The sequence below is a fragment of the Athene cunicularia genome, assembly GCF_003259725.1.
Source record: "Athene cunicularia isolate RWA chromosome 19 unlocalized genomic scaffold, athCun1 chr19_part1, whole genome shotgun sequence".
NCBI classification, from domain to species: domain Eukaryota; kingdom Metazoa; phylum Chordata; class Aves; order Strigiformes; family Strigidae; genus Athene; species Athene cunicularia.
The window spans coordinates 421341-445009 of NW_020799124.1; the positions used below are offsets into that span (position 1 = coordinate 421341).

Genomic DNA, 23669 nt, shown 5'->3' on the forward strand with positions numbered 1-23669 from the left:
CTGGCTCGGCGGGCGCCTCGGCTCCGACGCTTCCTGGTTCCTGTCGCCGAGTTCTAGATGGGGAAACCTCTGGTGAAATCCAGGCTGGCCGCTGCGAGTGAGAGTCTCTCGGCAGAGTGTAAGTGTGCAGCCACAGGGAGGTTATCGGTAGCTCTGCGAGGCAGTAACTTCCAAAGGAAATTTTTGGCTTTAAGAAACATCTCTTCAATGGATTTGATGCAAAGTAATTCAGATTTTGGCCAAAACAGGCAACAGGCTGCAAAGCAGCATTGCTGTGTGGTGGCAGAAAAGCGAGGCTGGGCCAGCACTGATGAGAATTAAGAGAAGGGAAACTTGTGCTAATTACTTGCTGAAGAAATCAGTCGTTGCATATGTGCTAACAGAAAAAGCGCACTTACTACTCCACAGAAATTGCCCCTAAAATTCAGTTTTTCTCCTCCTGACCAGGAGGAGTGGGGTGGTTTATCCACAGGTCTCCAGAGTGCCCCGACATCTCGCGCTGTGGCGCAGGGCTGTGAGGAGGGACTGAAGGAAGCTCAGGGGTTATTTGAGTGCGGAGTGTTCAATTCTACCTATTCCGTATCAACACTTTTTGCCTTCTAAAAGTCTTTTGGAGTCTGGGAGCGCGTGACAGGACTGTTGAGCAGCTTATCTCTCGCTCTTCCCCACGTGTTCATCCTCTGATAAGGAGTCAAATACAACACATGTGCCATCTGTGCCCAAACAGCCAACATTTGCTTAGCGAATGAGATATGACATTGTCAGAAACTATTTACAGATTTGATCCAAGGGCAGAATAGTTCTGTTTCTGCCTGCAAACAAATTTTTCCTCCACAATGAAGTAGTGTTTCTCTGTTTGAGAAATTAATAAGTGTCCCGGCCCTCGAAGGCAACCTAGAATAAAAATGTACCTTGTCCCTCGTGCCTCCACCACCTGCAGGCACTTGACTTTCTGGGAGGCCGGAGGATTTGTGACAGGACCTGAGCGCGCGCTCCTCTGTCCCTGCAGGGCTGTTCGTGGCGCGGGGCGGCCGTCGCCTCTGCTGCCTTCCTGCTGCCGGGGCAGCGGGTGCTCGCAGGAAGGGAGCCCAGGGACCGGGCTCCAGGGGTGGGAGTCTTGGAGTTTCAGCGCTGGCAGCACACGCCGTGGAAGGAGCCCGACCGCAGCCCCGGGCACCACGCCGGGGCCCTCAGCCCCGTGCGAGCGCTGGAACCAGCCGTGGAGCAGCCGGGCTGCCTGGTGCTGCAGCAAAGCGACGTGCTCAGTCTTGACTTCCCATGGGTATTTGATCAAAACCAGAAGCGTGCACTTTGCTCGCCGGTGTATTTATGCACGCCCCAAGCTGCGGTCACAGCTTTAAGTGGCCACGTGACTTCTGAGCGCAGGACTGGTCCCCGAGCTCAGCGCACACAAATCTGCGATGCTTCAGTTCAACACGAGTGTGTCGCCAGAGAAATCTGCAGGGCTCTGAATAAGCTTTCTTCTGGGCTGAGCTTTGGAGCGTACACTGGCAGGCAAGGGCTCCGTCCTGCGAGCTGTGACTCAGTGAGAGCTGATGTCAGTGGGACTCTTCACCCAAGAATCTGCAAGCTGAAGCCCCAACAGGTGGGTTAGGGGCTGTAAGGAAAGCGGTCGTTCGCCAGTAGCCACACAGATGATGTGATGATTCAATCACTGATTGTCTTCTGTTAGACTGTATCCAGATGTAGAATTACGGATAGATTAAAAATACGATTGTCTGGTTCTACTCTGAATACTCTGCTAAATTCCTTTCTTTTCCAGTTCTCCTGTCTGACACAGTTACAATTTTTCTCTCAGTCTACCAAAAGGAATGAGAGATGGGGGGACTAATGATGGGAGGAAATTTCTCTCGCAAGCAAAACCACTGGGTTTGGTTTATTTAAAAACGAGCATGTTCATTTTGCAACAAACCTAGAAGTCATTCTTCATGTTCTCATTCAGCTGGATATGTGAAGAGCAAAGGATAAATACCATGAAGCCAATCACATAAATTGCATAAAAATTCTGGCTTGTCTGACACCGTGATCTGTCGAGGCCAGGGGACAACTCCTCAGGGCAGTGTTACGCCCAGTGTGACCCTGATTTGAAATACTCTGCTCTCACTGATGCAGTGAATTCAGCGATGCTGTGATCGTCTGCACCAGTTGAGGTTCTGGCCGACTTATCATTGTTTTATTGTATTTAAAAAAAAATCTAAATCAAGCCACAGAAAAGCTCTGTATGAATGGGATTTGGATCAAAATCCTGGGAGTCTTTTGTTTATGAGCAAGTAATGGCATGTAGCTACATCTGGAATCCAAAAGCAGGTCTATTTTGAAATTAGAAGATTGCTGTATTCTGTATATTGCTTTATAAAGAAAATAAAAAGCACATTAGCGTGGGTAACATTCAAGTGTGCAAACTTGCTGGCACGGCTTTTGTATACATTGAGATACTGGGGTTCTGTCCTCAGGACTTAGTGTTCTTCCAGATTTCATTCATATCATCATGTATAACGGAGTACAGCAGCTGAGCGGTAAAAGGACTGTTTATTTAAAAATACAAATTCAAACGGAGACAGCTCATTTAGTATGCATGTTGGCTTATAAAAGAGCATATATGAAAACTATGGCTTCTGGCCAAGGGACCTAGCACAGAAGCACATTCCTGGATCTGTGTTAGGGGGTGATAATGGGTTGCTATTAAGCCGTGTCATCACTGTTAATTAAGAAAGAAATTGATAATTAAGAGTATTTAGCAGGTTTCATCTGAAGTTGTTACCTCAGATACTTCCAAGGGCTGTAGCTACCCTTTCAGCTGCATAAAGCAGTTTGCAAGGCTAGCAAATAAATATGGTATGCCTCGATTTGCTTTTCTTCTAAGTCCCAAAGAGCAAAAGACTTATTCATGGGTTTAACTTGAAGCATCCAACTATAGTTCCATTTAAAAGCCCACTGGCTTTTTCAGGATAGGTAGAAATTGGTGGGATAATCCTTTCTGCACGAGAGGCTGGACTGAGGTGGCAGTGCCTTCCTGGAGTCAGGAGGGCCAGGTATGTTGCTGTTGGCTAGGAAGTTGTCCATCTTGTTTGGAGAGGAATCAGTCAGGACAAAAGTGTGCAGTGTCGTAATAGGGCTTGTTTTGGTATCCAGAGTTAAAGCACCAGTCAGGCTGTAACAGCTGGACTTGGGGATATGCAGTTGCTGCTTCTTACGGGGAGGGAGACCTCGTCAGGCAAACCCTCTGTGCTGGCCCCTTCCCGGAGGGCAGCTGGTGCCCAGCGAGGCTGGAGGGGAGGGGCAGGGTCAGCAGGTTGTTGCCTTTTGCACTGTTTGGGGAAGGAATAAATGAGAGGTGTAAAATCTTTCATTCCCCTTCCTTCAGTGCCTGTTCCTCTTAATATTATCATTTCTGCAGCCCGCTCTCTGCAGAAAGAGTCTGTTTGGATAATCCTTTTGGATACCTGGTGTGCTGATGCCTTCGCACACAAGCTTCATCAAGCAAACAGGCACTGACTAACTCTGGAGAGGCACGAGCTGCTCTGCAGAGACGGACAGCTTCACCCCGGCGCTCCCCCCCGTCCTGGTCCTGTGCGAATGTCACACTAACGTGGTATGTTTTGGTTGTGCTCTTTTTCCTGTCCTTCTCAGTCATCAGTCATCTCAGAGGCTTCCACTTTTTGGCTGCATGGCCAGAAAACCTTGAAGGAACCCTACTTCTGAAAACCCCCTAATTTAGAAAAGTCATCTTCAGAACCAGAATGGCATGACTGTGCTTAAAAACACTGACCTCGTGTCTGAGCACATCCGAAAACAACTTCTCCAGATATTTCATACCATTGTTCCAGATAGAGAAGCAACAATTAATTGCACAGTAGATATTAATAAAATGATGTTACATGTGGGTAAACTGACACAGAATGATCAAGATTTTTTTTTCCCACCATTAAACACAGATTAATGGCAGAGCTTGGAAAGAATTGCTCATGAAGTCCTGTGTTCCTGAAGGTTTGTAGGCATCGAGGATGTGAGAGTGTTTGTATGGTAGCGTGCTGGGTACAGGGTATATGGGTGATCCACTGCACGGAGTTAATTCCATGATGCATTCTTAAAACACTGATGAGCTGGTTTAGAGGGTATGTTGACTGAGAAAGCTTTCCCACTCTACCTAGTAATTAAGCAGATTTGTTGTTCATGCCTTAATAGTTGTAATCATTTTTGTATGCTAGAAGACAAAGTAATTGAATGTTCAGATTAATGCATGGGGCTGAATGTGGCTGCAGGCTAAATCTGACTACACAGCAGACCCTCCTCTGTACAAAAACCCAAGCCCTGCTGGAGTGGGGAGGACAGGAGGAGAACCAACTGCAGCAACAGCCGCTAAAGCAGAGGGTGCCCTGGGCCAGACCTTCCCTCCGTGAGGATACCGAGTCCGTCGGAGTCCAGCTCCCTCAGTCCCCCAGAGCGTGCACCAGAACAGGGGATGGTAGCGTGTCCCTTCACCTTCTGTCCAAAAGCCAGTGAGCACATGACTGACCTTATTCGGTGCTTTTGTGTAGTCTTATATATCGGCGTGAAGTTCTGCAATGATTCCATTTTGAGTTAAATTACGTCGGTTACAGTGAAAGTGTATAAATTCTTCCAGTGTGGAAAGAGACACATTTGTATAAAAGTAGCAGGAAAGTTCACCTGCTTTCGTGTGCTTATCTGCTAAAATTTTTCTCTGGCAGCTTTTTTAAAAAATATGCTTAAGATTGTATCACGTTCCTAGCAAACACAATTAGAGGCTGGTGTAAACTCAGGGTGTGCATAGCTCAGCATTAGACCCCCTCCTGCTGCTGCACCATCGAGGAGCCTGCGGTCGAGGAGCCCCAGGGGGAGCAGACCGGGGAGGCGCTGGGTGTCACCTCTCCCGGCCCTGCATCTGAGCGGGGACCGGCTCCCCCGAGGGCGCTGGGGCGGCCCTTTGGGTGCCGGCAGCCGCAGCCCCCGCCTGTCTGCCCGTGAGCTGCAGCCCCCGAGACCTTCCCGCGGGTCAGGTCTGGCTCTGGGCTCCGTTTGAATGTGACACGGAAACGGTATCGATCTCCTCAGGGTCGATACTCGTCACTTAGGACGGCGTTTCTGGGTATCGTTTTTAGTGGCATCGCTCTGATGGCTTTCCCTCCCGCCGTCCCCACTGGAGAGAGTGCTTGGACCAGATGCATCACTGGGTATTTACTCTGATGAGTTTTGTCCTTCAGAAACTCATTTACAAATTCAAAGCTCTAAGGCACTAATCTCTGCTGTTCCCTTAGTAGATTAAAATTTAAAATAACAGAATAGAAGAAAGGATGTGAAACGAGAACTGTTCTTACTTTCTTGGAGCAAAATTCAGAGCACATCTCCACCGTCAAATTGGGCTGTATCAAAGAGGCTGGAAAGGTGTCTGTTAAATTTTCTGGAGCTCTAAAACATCCTCGATAGATAACATTCCTCCCTGCAGGGATATGAAATAGGTTTCTCTTGAGAAAACAATGTCCGTAGTATCCTAGCTCTTTCACAAAGAACAATATTAGGTTCAGAAGCTAAAAATAATAAAATAAATTTTATATTCCAAATGCTGTAGAAATAAGAGAAACCATGATACACACTAGAAGAATGTGTTGCAAATCCTGTGGTATTGAAAGGAGCACACGCCTTTAGCTTTGTACAAACCACTGAAAGCAGGGCTGCAGCAAAGGGTTTAAATTAAATTCCACCAGTGGAGGGCATTGCTATTGTTTGCAAGTCCCAGTTTTCTTTTGAAGACATGCTTTCCCCTGAAAGACTTAAAAGCCCCGATAAAAATCTACAAAGCTTCCCATGATCTGCACCAGAAAGGGAAAAGAATTTAAATGAGTCCTGAAAGCCCCCACAGGGACCCACCTTCCTGCACATCTGCTCAGCTGCTGAGCTGCCCCTCTCCTCTTCCCACTCGCTTTCTTTTCAGGCCAAGGGAGTTTGCTGCAGCCTTCGAAATCTAAACTAGGCTTTGGTAAGCTGTTCAGGGAGAACAGATTTCGTCAAGTCTTTAGCATCAGCCTCTGATCTCACCTGCTCCTGTATGAATGCCATAGAGCTTGGCAGAATTGCTCCATTTTTTGCATCACTGTGATTGAAGTCAGGATTTGGCCCAAATACTTGTTACAAGCAGCAACATGATTTTTCCTCCTGCTTAATAGAGAACTGTCCCCTGACAGAACCAGAAGAAACCCCAAAGCTGTCATGGAAACGCACCGCCCCGGGTGAGCCGTGCATCTGCACAGGTGAACCAGCAGTAGTGAAAAAAGTAACATTGCGTGGCTGGTTAGAAAAGGAGAAGTCTGCATGTTGTGTGACACTTCTGTAACTCTTAGGATTTGGTGGGCTTTACAGTGCCTTTACTTCATTGCTCTGTACTAATTCTGTTGACAGAGTTTGCCTAGCATGACTCAGTAGGGAGAAAAGTGGATTTGGGAATGAATTTGGAGCTTCTGAGTGCTGGTCTGCGCCCGCTGCCTCCCTTAAACAACACTCACTAGAACAGAGGTTGGAAATGTGTTGGGTGACGGGAGAGATGCAGTGCGGTTCTGAAGGAAAAATTTGATTCTGTGTGAATTTCCTGGCAGAAGGGCCCAGGTTCTCCAGCGTGAGCCAAGAGCAATCTAAGGAGAAGCTGCTTAAATATTGTTCTATGACTGTCCAGTTACTAGAAGCGGGGCTCTATCTTTGAGATCACTCAGGAGACAGGAAAATATAACTGCTCATGCGAGTTGGGGGGAAACAGGAATCTCCCTGGGACCAGATCACTGTGAGCACAGCACCAAGGAATAAAGGAACAGAAGTTCTTTGGCTTCTCAGGATGCTCTTGAAAGACTTTCTACTAAATCTCAGGCTAACATTTAATTCCTGAAACAAAATGCTTACGAACACGTGTAGACTTGTCTCAGCGGGTCAGGAAGAAAACCTGAGCTGCCCACACTGCACTCGGGAGGGAGCAGGGCTTGCAGAGAACCCGGTTCACACTGGAAATGTGCTGGATTTACATTGTCTGCCTCCCTTCTGGGGAAGGATGGCTGAATCCTGCCCCAAGGAGAAGGGCACTCTGTGCCACAGCGATCCCGGGCTGCAGTGGCTGCAGACCTCAAGCTTTGTTGTGTTTAACATGATGTGGGGGCACGAGTCCTGCGGCGCAGGAGCTGCACGGCTCGTGGTGCCCGGGGAACTGGGGTGGGAGGTGGGGCGAGGGACAGAGCGGGGAGCCAGTAAACCCCCCGTCTGGGAAGATTAAATGGAGGTGGCACTGGCTCTGCGTAAGCAGAAGCCTTATGCGAGCTCTGTTCTCTCTATAGCAGAGTGTAACTCAGGGGTGCTGTTAGTTTCAGAGTTACTCTCCAATATACTTGTTCATGGTGATTAATACTTCTGTTGGCCCCTCAACTAGTTTGTGTCAGTGGGATTCTTCAAACAGTCGAATATCAGCTATTACTAATGGCAAAAAAAATACAAATCTATCTCCAGGCTAGGCTAATTTGATGACTAATTCATTAATACTTAAGAAAAAAGAAAATGCCGCCTTTTGCTGTGAAAAACGTATATATATTTTATGCTGAAAGTTTAAACAGTGATGCATGTCCTGGGAAACCTGCCAATGTGCCTGTCAACCTGACACTAGCAATTTAGGTCTATGTACCTTTGATATATAATTTATATGTAGCTGGGTGGGTTATTGTACAAACCTTGACTTGTCTTTAAGAAGAAATGAAGTACCATCAATACTGGCACAACCTAAGGTCTTGGTGCTTCTTCTCAGCAAATAACATCCATAAGGTTTTGTGAGCTTGCCAAAAGTAAAGGCTGCTCAGCTGTTTGGATATTTTATGTGCTTTGTGTTGGCCCAAAGGTTTATCTGTTGCATCTCCCGTGGTAGCTAATTGAATGACAAGTAGAGTAAGTGTTGTCATCTCAAGATGAAACAAAGATCCCAACTGCCGCTAGAACAAAGTCCTTGGAAGAGCAGAACTCTCATTGCTCTCACTTAGGAAGGCGATTGCTGCGCCTCTCTGGCCTCTACTTGTTCTGCTGCTGCAGTCACATGGCACTTACTTTGTTTAGGGTGATTTTTGAGCCTAGGGTGGAATTTCCTGCCCTGCCGTTATAAGGCACCCACTTCCAGGGTTGTTCCAGACACGTGTGTGTTTGTCCCTCTGCAGTGGATGCAAAAGGGAGTAGTTTTTCAGCTGAGATTCTGCTGCCGTTGCAGTCGCTCTGCACTGCATTTGTCTCTTCCCTGTGGCACTAACCTCCTGCGTGGCAGCCCTGAGGCAGCTGTGCCCGGGATCCTGCCGCTCGGCGGCAGTGAGCCGGCTGCCATTTCGGGCAGGGACCCAGGGACTGGACCAGCAGCAAATGGGCACCGTGTCCCGCGGGCACCTTTGGCCTTTGCTGTTTCAAACCCCGGGGACAAAGGGAGCAAGAGGAGCAGCAGGGACAGCCCCCGCGGGGCCAGCGGCCTCCTCTCTCCGCTCGCACACCCACTTACGTCGTCTGGCTCCTGCCCGCAGCTCCTCCACCCTGTAGACAGAGAGCCGGTTCACCCCTCCGCAGGCAGAGCCCTTCTCCCCCTTGCACTCGCTGTTGCACTCCTCGGGCTTCGAGGCGGTCGCTGGGAGCCTGTTCCCGCAGTAGCACTCTGCTCCGTACGCCAGCCCCGCGTAGGTGTAAGCCCTGCGGGGAGCAAAGCCAGACACAGTCAGTCCCCACCGCCCGTCTGCTCCCCTTTTACCTCACGAAGGCAGGAGCCCGTCCCCGCGTTCGGCGCCCGCTGCTGCTGCCCTGCTCCAGAGACGCAGCCGGGCCGGCGACCAGCGCGGCCTCCCCGGGGAGGCCAGGAGAGGTGCCAGGAGCCGCCTCTGCCCCTGCCCCGTGACCGGCAGCTCCCCGGGCTGTAGGGTCACGCACCCCGCTGCCTTGCTCTCTCCTGTCTTGGAAGTGCTAGTTTGTTCATAGGGGTTTTTTTATATTTTGGATCAAAGATTTAGGCTAGAGGGCTATACCTAACAAAGACTATCTAACAAAACGGTAATTTCTGACCAGGACAACAGAAAATTCACTGTAAGGAGCCACACATTAATAAAGAGAAGAGGCAGCAGTGAAATTGTCTACTTTAAGCAATGTAGCAGGACTGCACCATGCCTGAAGATATGAGATAATCAGTCTTCACAGATGCTGTATGTTTAATGTATGCATGCTTCTCCCATTTCAAATTTAGTTCCATTTATTGTCAGAAAAGAGAAAATTGCAGTAGAAAAATACGACTCACCTCTCGGCACAAGCTTCCTGACAGTGTGATACTGTCATTTTTCTTAAGTCATAAAACACAGCTCCCTTCAGTGTCCTCTCCCTCGAGTCATCGCTGAAGCATCCCATGTAGGTGCCTGTGTGCGTGCAAGACCAGAGTCAGGCAAAGTGCAGGAGCTGGGGGAGAGGGAAGAAAGCAGCCAGCGGCCACGCAGCCCGGGACCTGCCCGGGGTCCTGCCTCGCCGCAGAGCTGTCTGCTGGCACCGACCCTTCGCAGGTGCTCTTGAAGGGGTAAACTCAAACATCCGACGGAAAGGAGACTTCTCCCTTCCCTGGGGTGCTTTAAGCAGGCCAGAGTCTGCAGCCCTGAGACCCGGCGGCTGCCACCTGCTCCTCCCTCCCTTCGGTGACAGCGTGGTGAACTTTTCAGTAAAGGAGAAGGTAGTCTTCAAAATGGTATAAATTTTGGGACATCTTGTTGGATTTCTCCCAAGTTTTCTCAAAAATCTCTAGTTCATAATGAGATGGTGCAAGAGAAATATTAAGAAAATCAATTTTCTTTGGGTACATGGAGTTATATTAAAGCTATAATGGAAAGATAACTTCAGTCTTAACTAGGCAGCACTGTCTAGCTATCGCGTTGAACTATCTCTGGTGCAAATTAATCTCTTAAAATATGGCTTGCTTTACTTAGCATATAAAAGATAAATATTTCTCTTAGACTGCATCCTATGTTGTGTCTTTTTTGCTGTCATGAACAAAATGCTATAAAAATCCAGCCCATTTTTTAATATACAATTGAAAGGATGATGTGGAGTCCCACTGTTACACAGCAATTGTGTGTATATAAGTACATTTTATCATTAAAATATGAAGGAAAAAAGGAAATTTGATTTTAGAAGTAGCGGCATGAAAATGATAACAGAGAAATTAAGTAACACGAGCTGTGGACAGGAAGAGAATATATGATGAAAAATGAAACTAAAAAGCATATTAACAATAAAATAATCCAGAAGAAAAAGAAAGTTCAAGCCACTCTAACAGAGATTTTCGAGCTAGGAATAATAAATCAAACATTTAAATATTACAACAGTAGATTTGAAGATCTGCACATTGGCAATTTGCAAACATGCAATTAGAAAACTCAGAAGCTGTGAATATGCACCCACGGCGCGCTGTTAATGAGATGGGAGTCACACACCTGCAATAAGGGTGTTCTACACTTCACTGCCGACTCTTGATTTGGGTACTTCGGCTCAAACCCGTAGCAGAGCTCGGCATGTGAGGCCAAAGGGCCCGGAGGGGGGAGGCACGGGCAGGCCCCCGGCACAGGCAGTGCCCGCCCGCGTCCCTCACACGCTGCCGCCAGCAGAACCTCATCCCCATCCTCCCGTGAAGGGTCACGGAGAGACTCCGCGGGCCGGAGCGGGGCGCTGTGTCAGCCCTCGGTCCCTGCACCCTGTGCAGGGGCGTAACCGGGCCAGGGGAGCAGTGTGGAACACCCCGTCTGCTGGAAGCGTTCCTAACAGAAAATTTTTACTTTTTATCCGACGAATTCCTGTTTCCATTTGTTCCCTGATAGTATTTGCCAGTCTCCCTGGCAGGATAAGATGTGGTCCCTACCCTGAGCCACTCGCAGGGGGGAAGATAACACACTCTGTACAGGTAGTTAAATTTTTAATTAATAACTTCCAAAAGCCTTCCCATGCTTGTTACCAATACTGTTATTAATAATGTCACTTCATGTTCAGTCATGTGTTCAAATGATGCGTATTTGAGTCAACATAGTTCAGTGGGATGTAGCAAGAAATAGTCCTTCTGGCTCCCCTCAGTCCAGAACCTGGGCAAGGCACTGGCTCAGTGGCTGCTATGGGCACCAGCTTTAGCTAACTTTATGGATAATTCTCAAAATTAATCTTTTTTGTTTAAGTTTTTAAAGAACAGGTTCATACTCTGCCTGGTATTAGTGTAGCTCATAAAGACTCACCACATTTCTCTACTTTTTATCTATTCTTCCATTCATCGCGTGAGAAAAAAAAATCACCAACCTCTGCGGGGAGTAGAGCAGCCCCGGGGGGGACAGTCCGTGGAGGCAGAACCAGGCGTGCTGTGTACACGCTCTCAGGGCCGGGGCAGCAGCAGAGCCAAAGGGCTCGTGGGCACTCCTGAGTTTGGTGGCCCAGGCTCTCTTCCCTGAAGCCACTGCAGCTATCCGAGCTGCCGGGGCCGCACGGCGTGGAGAGTAAACCCCGGGCACGCGGCGCAAGGGAGCAGAACGTGCCCGGTGTCAGTGTGCTGCTTTCCCGGCCCCTGCCAGTCCCCCACCTGCACGCTGCGGCTTCGCTTCTCTGCCACCAAAGCCTTGGTGGGGTTTTGTGGAGCGCCCGTGGAGCACTCTCAGAAGCTCCAGCTCGGTGCTTCAGGTAGCTCCGGCGGTTCGAGTTTGCCTGACTCACGCTGTGTGACTCATCTCCCGCACACCATCACTATCACCTTCTCCTTCCCATTTCTGACAATTCACTCAGTAGGAGTCACGAGGTGGCACCCATTTTGTGGGATTTTTGCAGAAGGTGCCCCTTTTGTTTGGGTAAATTTATTCAACAAACTAAAGAGCAGTTTAGCAATGTGGTGTCTAGTCATCCAGATCCCATTCCTTTCTTTGTTATCAGGGAAGCATCTCCAGGGAGAACTGGTTCTTCTGAAAGGCAATGGATCAAAAATCGCAAGCTCCTGATTTGATGCTGGAGCCTAGAAAGCCAGTGGGAAATGTTAGCATCTGCAGGCTCCTGGTTTGCTTCTGCTTGCTCTGGGTAATAGTTTTGTCAAAGCTTTCCTGCTGAACAGGCCGGAGGAGTCCATGCACATATTTATCAGCAGCACTTAGAGCAGCAGGATCAGGCTCTCAGCGATGGGGACTCACATTCCTGTCAAACCTGCGTGGCCTGGGACACGTGCAGTTGTGTACCCTGTGCTCTGGCCGCTGGTGCACCACACGCCTGCAGCGGCGTCAGTTCCCCTTGGCCTGTTGCAGGTTCCCAGCGGACCCAGCAAACACCAGGAGTTAGTCTGCGATTCAGGAGGGCTGTGGGGCCCAGCCTTGCCCCCCTGAGGCCAGCGTGTTGGCAGAGGTGGTGACAGAAGGCAGGGCAGGATCAGGGAATCGTTTGCAGTAGCAGAATTTAAGTACATGCTAAAGCAGCAAGGAGGCTTTTCTAGACTTAAGGTATTGTGTGGTTTTGGATAGTGAATTTGATAAAACCCATTTCTAAAGTGATTCCTGTTCTGAGAAAGAAAATCAGTTAAACAGTGTTCATCTCTGCCTGCTTGAAGAGAAAATAATTTAAATTAGGGAAGCATGTTTCACTGCCTGAGCTTCCATTCAATCAATAAAAATAGTTTTTCGGAGGAAGATACACCCCAGTGTGACCAGGGACGTCAGGATCGTACTGTGGCCTGTGCATACACTTAAGGACTGGTTTGAAGGTGGTGATGGGCCTGGAGGAAGGTGTTTCTGCAGGGACGCTGTGTGCTCGCCAGTCTCTGCCCGGGACGGCCCTAGGAGGAGTTGCAGTTTATGTGTGTGCCAGAAAGCGGGGCAGGGTACATCCCTTACCTTTGTGTTCAGCAGTGTGCTTCATCGCCTTCGATCCCGCTGTTTGCGTGGGCTCCTGGTCGCTGATGAACCTGTGGAACCACCTTCTTCTCAACTGCCTGAGCTCGGAGTTGCGGGACGCGAGCCACCGCGGGCTGTGGTGCTGCTCCAGGGCAGGCTCCGGCTGCGTGCCCGTGCCCACCAGCAGCCTGGGACCAGGGCGGGGGTTCTGCAGCGTCCTGGGGTCTGCGATCCCTACCCCGGCCATCCCGTCCGGCACTGGCAGGGCCTGATTAGCAGAGGGCCCACGCGAGCCTTGCTGGATAACCAAGCGCGTCCGCTGGAGCAGCAGGAGGCTGCCAGCCATCAGGTAAGCTGCCGTGAGGAAGAAGAGCAGAAACTGGGTCCGACGGAGAAACTTCTGTAGCCTGAAGAAAGCTTTGGCCATGCCCTTACTGAGACCGGGCCCTTCACGCCTCCCGACGGGCCCCTGAATCCCCGCCTGGCCGGGCGCTGGTTCCTCCCGCGGGCTCAGCCCATCACTGCGGCTGCGGCAGAGCGAGGCCTGGTGCCTGGCCTCAGGGCGCCGTGCGCACCCGCTGTGCGGCCCTCGTCAGTGCTGCCATCGTCGGTGCTGCTGTCGTCGGTGCTGCCGTCGTGTCGGTGCTGCCGTCGTGTCGGTGCTGCCGTCGTGTCAGTGCTGCCGTTGTTGGTGCTGATGTCGTCGCGCTCGGCCGAGCTGCCTGGCAGCCGATGCCGAAACCTGAAACACCAAGGGGGAAGGTTGGTTCACATCCAAATAGAAAATACCCCCCATCAGGCTGACTTTTCCCCACCCACACCCTTTTCTTTTCAGCTGAGCATCTCTCCATCTGTTGTTTATAATTAAGCACTTAAAAAACTATAATCTGATGAGAATAATTGATTAAGCAGAAGCTACTTTCAAATCTTCAGCCTTTTCTTTTCCCCTTCTTTCTTCTAACTTGGAATGCACAAAAAATACCCTTATGATGAGGTTATTTCTCTTGGGATGTTTGGAAAAAAGTTCTTTATTTTCTCTTGTCAGTGGCCGACATCTCCATTCTTTGTGGCTGGCTGGAACAGGCAGCCGCAGTACAGGCATCTTTTTAGGAAGGTATTATCAGATTCCTTCTTTTCAGCTAAACAGTAGCTAAGCTACAAATGCAGATCAGAAGGAAACAGCAGTGTGGGTGTGTGGGGAAAAAAAAAAGAAATTGCATCAACTCACAATAGATAATAATTATTAATCTCTTTCCAGCACAATAAAGTCAGGCTTTATGCTGGAAGGGTATTTGGGGATTCTGTACTTACACACAGAGCACTGGGCTGCTGTGTGTGGTGCTTTAAAAGAAACCAGAGATCCTGCTATTTTTTTAGTAGATTTCTATTGCCAAATACCGATGCGTGGATGCGTGTGCATAAAAATGAGTGAGTGAAAAAGATTAATTTCAAGTTTTACCAGATATTTCTTGACTGCTTCTGAGCTTCGCAGGCTTTAGTTGTGCTGATGTGTACCATGATGGGATTGTCTGGGCAAGAAAAGCTCCTTTGTGCTCTAGGGAACCTTTAACCTCCCGTAGCAAATAAAAGCTGGCATCTCCCCATAAGTTCCTGTTTCCCAGTCAGTCACTTCTCTGTGGAGCCAGGCAGGCATTGAGAAAAGATGCAGTGCCTTCCAGAAAAGAAAATATTATGGCTTTTGCTTAACTTGCAGTTGGGGCATACTCTCAAAATCCACGGTCCTGGCAAGGAAATACCCACTCACTGTATTTCTTGTTTCAGAATCTGATTTAAAGTTTTGTGGATATTCACTTACGCCTCTCTTAAGTAGACGCTACCAATTAAGTCTCCACCCATTCCTTTTTTCATTTAGTTGTGCAACTTCTTTCTGTTTTAAGCAGCAATCAGAAACAAAGCTCAAACACTTTTAGGCCAAAAATACGTTAAAGCTCAGCTGAATCTTTTGTCAGTTGAGCCTGAATTCCTTTTCTGTGACATTTCAGACTCGGTTGCTAAATGGGATTGGCACAAGGCAGGACTCCCTGTCTTCTAATCTTGCAAGTTGGACACACTTGAGGACCTGATTTAGGTGCTTTTTAAAATTTTATTGGTTTCTTTTAAAGTTCATGTATGCTGGTCTCAATTATGTAGGGCTAGTAATACCCAAAAATATTCTATATGCTTACACTTTCTCCAAGAACTTGGGAGAGCGAGCAGGTGCAAAGGGCTACGAGGCCGTAGCATGCTGTAGTAAATTAAGACCATTTTCTGCACTGTAGAAGTTAACACACCTCCCTTCTGATCAGCTCCAAGCCAAAGAAAATGCATTGATTTACACCAGCTAAAGAGCTGACCCTAAAAGTTAAATTATTGAAAATCTCTGATCAACGTTGTGAGTGCTCAAGAATTACAGTAAAAGGGTCAGAAGTACCTAGACAGATGAACAGGAAATTAGCCATAATTAGATACTGCAGATTGTTTCTGTGCTAATTTATCTGAAGAAATACTGCCTATCAGCATAGGTAGGATTTGATTCACTAGTCGTTCCTGACACAGGGCCGCTGGAAACTCGAGCTGTTCCCAAAAGAGGCTGGCTGATCTAAGGGCACGGCGCCTGTGTTGGCCACTCAGAGGCCGATGGGCGGTCACGCTGCTCTGAGGTGAGCCTGGCCAGGGAGGAGGTGGCCACATGCCTTGGAGGTGGCAGGCAGCAGGCTCTTCGAGTCCTCGTCTGTAATGCAGAGGGACAGCCCTTCTCCATAAAACGCTGCTGCAAAGCCTCGCTGGTGAGGTGATAATGCTGCAATCACACAAGTATTCAAGAGGTTTAAGACTTTTTCCCCCCTAGCAGGAAGATGAGGCAGATGAATTTATCATCTTTGCAATCATCTCTGCCCAGCTGTAATTCAGGGTTTCAGAGCCCTCGGTTTACTCAGGAAGCGATCAAGTTACAGTCTTTGGGCCAGAGTTCTCGAGTGTGTCCGCGGCGTTGGAAAGGCATCGCGGGGCAGCCGGGGCCCCGCGGGCGCTGCTCTCAGCGGTGCCCAGAGAAGGGCTGTCAGAGCCTGCAGCGGGGCTCGGGCGTGTTGTGGGGGGGCTGCCCCGCTGGCCCAGTTCAGCCCCTTTCGATGCCGCCGTGTGCCGACTCTTCCAGCGGGTCGCCGTCGAGTTCCTCCATGTCTGCAAGGACTGAAGGTGGGGCAGCTGGAGGCCGCATCATCCCCCCGACGTGAGGATCTGCCGCTTGCCTGGGAGCGCACGGTGATGCCTCCTGGCCACCGCTGGCCCAGGCAGGGCCTGCACAGGGCGCGACGCGCTGCCTCCGCGATGGCCCGCCGGCAGAGCTCGGCGCCTGCCCGAGGCGTCGCACCTCAACTGAGCGTGCAGCGAGCCTGCACCCAGCCACAGGAGTCCTCGGCACTGCTGCTGGGGCTCTGCCTATCGTATCTGTTCCGTCACTAAGGAGAACCTGCTTCTGGGCCTCAAAAGGCTAACTTTGCCTTTGCCCAGCGGTTGAAAAAGTTTAAATGGTAGAAGCCAATTTCGCTGCAGTCAATATGACATATATAAATTACCTCCAGATGCATTCGCCCTCAGTACAGTTGCCATGACAGTACATTGTAGTAAAAACCAACCAAATAAATAAGCAGACTCCCCGCCCACAGCAACTGCTGCAAATGTGCAACTCAAAAATTAAATGTTGTTTTTTAGTGGGGAAATAGCAGAGTGCTGCTGACATAAAAAAATGTCATTTGATTTTTCCATAAACCGCATATTGCAATATCATCAAAGTATGCCTAAAAGAATTGAAGTGCATCAGTTTTGATGATGATATTAAAAAAGGAAAGAGTAAGGGGGATATGAACTAGTATCTGGTAATACAAAATGCATCATTTTTCTTTTTCATACATGTTTCACTTAAAGTGAAGGAAGTGAAATGGAAAAAGAGTAGAGTCTTCTGTTCCTATTTATCAGTTCTCAGAGCCAGAGGGGTTTTAGGACCATATTAATTGAGAGTTGAGTTAGTAAAATCGTAAAATGGTAATTGGAAGGACTTTGAGATGGACAATGAGAACTGTTAAATGGCAGAGGAGACCTCTAGGTGAAGAGAACAATGAAAGGGTTAACACGGCAACAAAAAAAGGAGAATAATTAGCAGTGGCAGGATCAGCTTTGGAGATGGTGAGTGGTGGTACAGAAGATCTGCTGGGTGCTGTGCCTCGGGCAAGGACAGGATCCCTCACGCCACTAAAAAGGTGTGGCTGGTGGCAGTTTTTATAAAATGGATAATTGTCTGGTATCGAGAGCAAGAGTTTGATGGGGTTCAGAAAAGCATTGAGTGGTCTTATTGTATAAAATATGAATTTATTCACTGTACTAGTGACAGGTGAATTTTTAACGGTTCAGAAGTCAGATAACCATTCAGTTGTTTGAACAGCATTATTAGCTGTTTGTGCCTGATTTTTTTTGTCTGGAAACGTCATTAGAAAGAATAGCTTGAGGTTTTTTTTTCTGCAAGACTTCTCTCTATACCAGCAGGACTGAATGCAGAGCTGGAAAGTGCATCTTACCTGAAATCCTAGAATCTCAAAATACCAATCTGTTCCGATCAGTTACCTAAAACGGGCAGTGCTGCGGTTCTCGCTGGCTCTGGGAAAGCCAACCTCTTAAAAGACAGATCCCACTAAATCCGGCACAACTTGATCACCAGTGGGTTTGCTGTCTGGTGCCCCAGTGTTCAGACCCCCCTCCCTGTGCCAGGGAATCCTCCCGAGCACTGTTGCACGTGGGTTTGCTGGTTTTCCTTGTGGCGTGGTGCTGGGTGCCGGCTCTCCCAAAGGTCTGCGTCAATCCGCAGTGCTCGGTGCGGGCATGGGCCTGCCGGCACCCACAGAGAGTCTGCTTTGCTTTTCTGCAACTTCCCTGCAGGTCACATTGCTCGGATCCTGCTGCCATGGGGTCTTGGCGCGGCCCAGAGGTGCGGGGGGGGGAGGCAGCGCTCCCCGAGGGGACGGCAGCCGTGTCCCCGAGGTGAGCGCGGGGCCGCGTAGTGCCCAGCTCCTCTGAACGTCTCAGGCAGGCGCCGGTGGCGAGGGGCCGCAGGCCCCTGCTGGGACTCACCGCAGGCTGCAGGAGCAGCCCCTGCGCCTGGTCAAGGATAATGTACCTTTGTAGAGCTCTATCAGTATTGCATAAAACCGATGTGCTTAGGGGGTCAGGGGACACTGCGCCGCTGCCGCAGGGAGCTCTTTCTGTAGGGACGGAGGCGCGGAAGGGGGTTGCCTGCGTGTGCTGTGCTTTCGGAGCGCTCTGGAAACGTGCCCCCCCCTTGGTGGCCTTGGGATGCTGCGAGGTTCTGTGCAGCGTTGGGAAGTGCCAGAGCACACACTGTGAACTCAGCACTACCTCTCAGAGTGCCCTGATGGGGCTAAGCACCGGATCCCGGGCATCTCCAATTCCAGGTGCTGGTTTTCTTTTAATCCTTACTTTTCTACCATTAAAGAGTTGCCATAAGGAAAAGCAGGTCAGTACCTTGCTTCCAAAATGATCTCGCAGTGTGTGACAGAAGAAGCTAAGCAGCTGCGTTAATATATTTGTAAAGAGAAATAGAAGAAAACCTGTAAATTTCTTGGCAATTCTGGTCTCCTAGCTAATGGACGGAATTTTTAAGGGAAGAATGAATACTCTCAGTGATGAGAGCTGGTAAAGGCTGAAGGCACTACAGGACAGCCCCAGATTTGCAGGTGAAGAGTTGCTCAGTTGAGGGCTGTCCTTTAATAGGTTGTTCAATGCAGAAACTTAAGTCAATACTGCATTGACAGCTGCAGCTCATCAATAGTTGATCTTTCCTAAAGACCAGCAGGATTTTGCAAATTCAGAGTTCTTTGCATGGAAGCAAGACTATGTTTTCTATTGTAAACTGAAGGGAATTGGGCTCATGAACACTATTTTCAGAAAAATCCATCCCTCTTCCACATTCCTCCTCTCTTCTGTCAGCTTGCTTTGAGTGTAAGTGTGGTCACTTAGGACGTAGCTGAAGGATTTGGCTCTCAGCCTTTCATTTGGATACGCTGCCATTTTCGTGAGGCTGTTTGGAAGGTCAAGGCCAACATCGTACTGCCTGAATGCCTGTAGGAAGAGGAACTCTTGAGAAGCTGCAATTTAATGTTACGATCCTGTCCAATATTTGCAATTCCCTTTATTCCAATAGCTAAAAGCTCCCTGAGTATCCTGGAGTGTCTGCTGGTGTCGGTCCCGAGATGGCCAACACCTCTCGCAGCTGTACGTCTGTGTGTGGCCAGAGCCGCCTCTTGAGTTTTGGGAAGGGGGTTACAAAGACAGCAAAGGTGAGAGCTGGCTGGGCTCTCACCTCACACCTTGAGTGGGATCGACAGAGATATTCCACATTATCCCAGTTTCCAAATCATGGGAAAAAGGGAGAAGAGAAACCAAGGATCACATGTGTATGGAAAGCAGCACATGCTAAAAGTAAAGCTGAGAGGAAACATCCTGGTACTCTACTGTCTTAAGCCAAAATCCACACACATCAAGACACAGGTTGATGCTGATGGGTTTTGGCTCAGGTCCGTTGCTCCTTTTTCTAGCTCCTTGAGAAAGTGTCATGTGGAATTGCCTCACTAACTTAACAATGTAACTTAGGAATTCATGTAAAGGAAAGGAAAGGAGGTGGTTCTGTAATTCCATCAGCTTTCCTAGGATATTCTTTCACCAAAAAGGAAGGAAATTTCCCATGAAGAGTTACTATAATACTGATTTCCTTTGCCAACTTAAACATGTACTTGTCTGTGAGAAGGTCAGTGGAGTACCAGCTGATCGCTGACCTTTCTGGCAGTTACGGTGCAATGCTCAAACGAGGCCCATCTACAATCCAGCAACCTGGCCTTCCCAGAGCGTTTGGCTCCAGTCGGAGAGGCAGAAACACCCTCCCGTCCGGCCCTGGGCAAGCGTCCCCCCGCGCCCTTCGGTGACGCTGCGGATGAGGCTTTTCTGCCAGGCCCCGGCGCAGCTGCAGCCACCGTCCCTGCGGTGGGGGCTGTCCTGCACGGGCAGGGCCAGGGGACGGCCCAGGCACGTCGAGGAGCCACACGGCTCCAGCCGCCGCTGCTGCTCACGCTGGTTCTGCTGCTCTCCAGTTTCCCCACCGCTGCCCTTCCCGCGAGGCAAGCGGACAGCTCAGGTCGCTTTCCTTCTTTGTTCGAGGCCGTGTGTCCGGCTCAGGCGCACGGGCATGAGTTAGTGCCCGTGTCTGCGCCCACCCCTCCCAGTGAGACACCCCGTCAGGCAGTGCTGCTGCTGCAGAACTCCTGAGGGTTTGTATCCAAACACAATAAAAGGGCTGCTTCCCCATCTCTTCCCAAGTCACCTCCAGTTGTTTGGTTTGGAGAATAATCTGCTTTTAGAATATTTCTAGAAACAAACTCTTCCGCCCATTTCTCGTGAAAATGAAGCTTCTCGTCTAAGGATTTTCAGTAACAGGGTGACCAGTGAGACATAAGTGAAGGGACCTTCAGCCTGTCCTGAGCACTGAAGCTCCAGTATGTCACCAGCCGCCCTGCCAGCACATCTGGCCTTTACTTCTGGGCTTTCAGAAGCAATGAGCTCTTCTTCCAACTTTTCCTTGCTAGAGGATGGATCTGTGCTGCCTCTACGCACACGCCCCCGCATGAGCAGCTCTTTCTGACCCAGTGCTGCTTTGAGTGTCACTTTAAGCATGACATAAGGTCTGTCAGCAAACTAGAAATGAGGTAGAAGCATTACAGTTTCTCCACACACTGTAGTGGCAAACATTGCAGCTCGAGAGGGCTTGCTAGCAAGTTTACCACTGCTTGCTACAAGTGTGCCTGCTCCGAGATGCAATCAGATTGCAGAGTTATCTTTGATGCAGGTATCGTGATAAAACGGTTAAATAATGAGGAACTGTGATGAAGCAGAAAAAAGCTTTTATGCAGAGATAGCAGAAAGATGGAGAAAAACTCTATAGTCCGTAAACTAGTCTAATCAAGTTGAAAATACACAAGTTAAAAATATACATGATATCCACTGTGTACAATATGGGAGGTGGTTTACAGTTGGCAGATAATTGAGCTTTGGAAGTGAAAAGCAACGTCACAGAACAGAGCTGCAGCCTGAGGCTGGAGAGTGAGCGCTAACTTGTGCAAATATGGTCAGAGCAGCTCTTTCACTACATGTTCCACATTTTTTGAGACCAATGTCCTAGCACAGGTCGGTGTAAATCTAGGCAGTAATGTTGGTGAGGGCAGCAGCCTGTGGTGGGGGATGCAGGAGAGCCTGCAGGAGGCAGCTGGCCCAGGGAGCCTTGTTGTGAGAGAGCGCTGACTTGGAAAGTGTTCCAGGGGCAGCTTGGACCCGAGAGCACCCTGGGTGATCAGTGTTTCTCCCCTTAATCCAGGACTTTTTACCTAGCTCAGTGATAAAGCCGTAATCAGGAGGACTGATCCCATGCCAGTATGGAAGGATGCAGACACAGACATACCCACATTTCAGATGTACACGCACACGTATGTATCTGTGTGTGTGTTCTGTGTGTAGAGGGATGTGTACTCAAATGATAACCTACAGTCTGCTGTCACCGTTCACCGACACACTGAGACCCATCAGCAAACAGTATTCTTGAACCTAGAAAGTGTTTTGATCAATAATAAACCATTCATGCATAATGTACATCCCTTTGATAGTAAGAACTCAAGCACCCAGCAAATGGTGTGTTATCTGCAATTTCCAAAAAGCCCAATATGGTTCTGTGACTAGAGGCTGAAGTTTTGCAAGAGATTGTTGTAAAAAATGTACCATAGATTGATTTTTGCCTCAGCCCACAGTAGCTAGAGATGAGATCTTTTCCTGTCTGCAAGGAATTCTACTGGAATTAAAATAACATGCAGATCTGTCACTAAACCATAGGTATTTAAAAAGTGGCTTTCATAAAGCCCTCAACATCTAAATTCCTGCAACACCCACCTGCTAAAAATTGTTAGAGTCTATTTATTTAGCACAATGATGCTTCAGAAACTGTTTAGAGAAGCTGAGCATTCTAGTCTGCCTCACCAGGCTCTGACACAAACACACACTTGCATTATCCATGACTACTTTTCAAGTATAATGTTTTGTGGATGCTCGGAGAAGGGCATCTCGAGAGCAAACTGCAATCTTTATAAATAATGCAGCCAAGCCTTGTGTACTTAGATGCCAGGGATAAATTTAATAAATCAAACAGCCATTCAGACCGCAATGAATGTTAATACCTCAGCCTCTGCAAAAAGTTGTCTGGTTATTACTTGTGTCAAGGCCGGCTGACAAACAGCTTGCAGGAGCAGATAACACAACTGTGTAAGAAAAAGAGGAAAAAAACTCACCTTTCTTTTATGGTGGAGAACTCCTGTGTAGCCAGGCGAAGTCCTAGGCGATCCAGTGAAATGTTACGAAAAGCTGTAATGCCTGTCTGAGAAGCTGATAAATCCTGCTCCCTCTGCCCTTCCCTCTAATCCTCCTCCTGCCTCCCGCTCCCGGCCGTGATCCTCCCGAGCCCCCTCGGCTCTGCCTCCGGCTGCTCCGGCTGCTCTCTCGGTAACTCCGGCGGCTCACCGGGGTCCCTGGCCGGGGTCCCTGGCCGGGGTCCCTGGCCGGGGTCCCTCACCGAGTCCCCGCGGCTCACCGGGGTCCCTGGCCGGGGTCCCTCACCGAGTCCCCGCGGCTCACCGGGGTCCCTGGCCGGGGTCCCTCACCGAGTCCCCGCGGCTCACCGGGGTCCCTGGCCGGGGTCCCTCACCGAGTCCCCGCGGCTCACCGGGGTCCCTGGCCGGGGTCCCTCACCGAGTCCCCGCGGCTCACCGGGGTCCCTGGCCGGGGTCCCTCACCGAGTCCCCGCGGCTCACCGGGGTCCCTGGCCGGGGTCCCTCACCGAGTCCCCGCGGCTCACCGGGGTCCCTGGCCGGGGTCCCTCACCGAGTCCCCGCGGCTCACCGGGGTCCCTGGCCGGGGTCCCTCACCGAGTCCCCGCGGCTCACCGGGGTCCCTGGCCGGGGTCCCTCACCGAGTCCCCGCGGCTCACCGGGGTCCCTGGCCGGGGTCCCTCACCGAGTCCCCGCGGCTCACCGGGGTCCCTGGCCGGGGTCCCTCACCGAGTCCCCGCGGCTCACCGGGGTCCCTGGCCGGGGTCCCTCACCGAGTCCCCGCGGCTCACCGGGGTCCCTGGCCGGGGTCCCTCACCGAGTCCCCGCGGCTCACCGGGGTCCCTGGCCGGGGTCCCTCACCGAGTCCCCGCGGCTCACCGGGGTCCCTGGCCGGGGTCCCTCACCGAGTCCCCGCGGCTCACCGGGGTCCCTGGCCGGGGTCCCTCACCGAGTCCCCGCGGCTCACCGGGGTCCCTGGCCGGGGTCCCTCACCGAGTCCCCGCGGCTCACCGGGGTCCCTGGCCGGGGTCCCTCACCGAGTCCCCGCGGCTCACCGGGGTCCCTGGCCGGGGTCCCTCACCGAGTCCCCGCGGCTCACCGGGGTCCCTGGCCGGGGTCCCTCACCGAGTCCCCGCGGCTCACCGGGGTCCCTGGCCGGGGTCCCTCACCGAGTCCCCGCGGCTCACCGGGGTCCCTGGCCGGGGTCCCTCACCGAGTCCCCGCGGCTCACCGGGGTCCCTGGCCGGGGTCCCTCACCGAGTCCCCGCGGCTCACCGGGGTCCCTGGCCGGGGTCCCTCACCGAGTCCCCGCGGCTCACCGGGGTCC

General features: G+C 50.4%; 1 protein-coding gene across 1 annotated transcript in view; it reads right to left on the reverse strand.

The window, feature by feature from the left end:
- WSCD1 (WSC domain containing 1) overlaps nt 1-22360 on the reverse strand; it is a 27997-nt gene extending 5637 nt beyond the window's left edge. Inside the window, exons 1-6 of the mRNA XM_026861488.1 lie at nt 22307-22360; nt 13620-13656; nt 12915-13508; nt 9323-9437; nt 8543-8727; nt 5358-5479 (exon numbers count right to left, since the gene is read on the reverse strand). Of these exons, the coding sequence (XP_026717289.1) occupies nt 5358-5479; nt 8543-8727; nt 9323-9437; nt 12915-13341 (849 nt within the window). The 5' untranslated portion in view covers nt 13342-13508; nt 13620-13656; nt 22307-22360. The remainder of the gene's footprint in view (nt 1-5357; nt 5480-8542; nt 8728-9322; nt 9438-12914; nt 13509-13619; nt 13657-22306) is intronic.
- Between the last annotated feature and the right edge of the window lie 1309 nt (nt 22361-23669).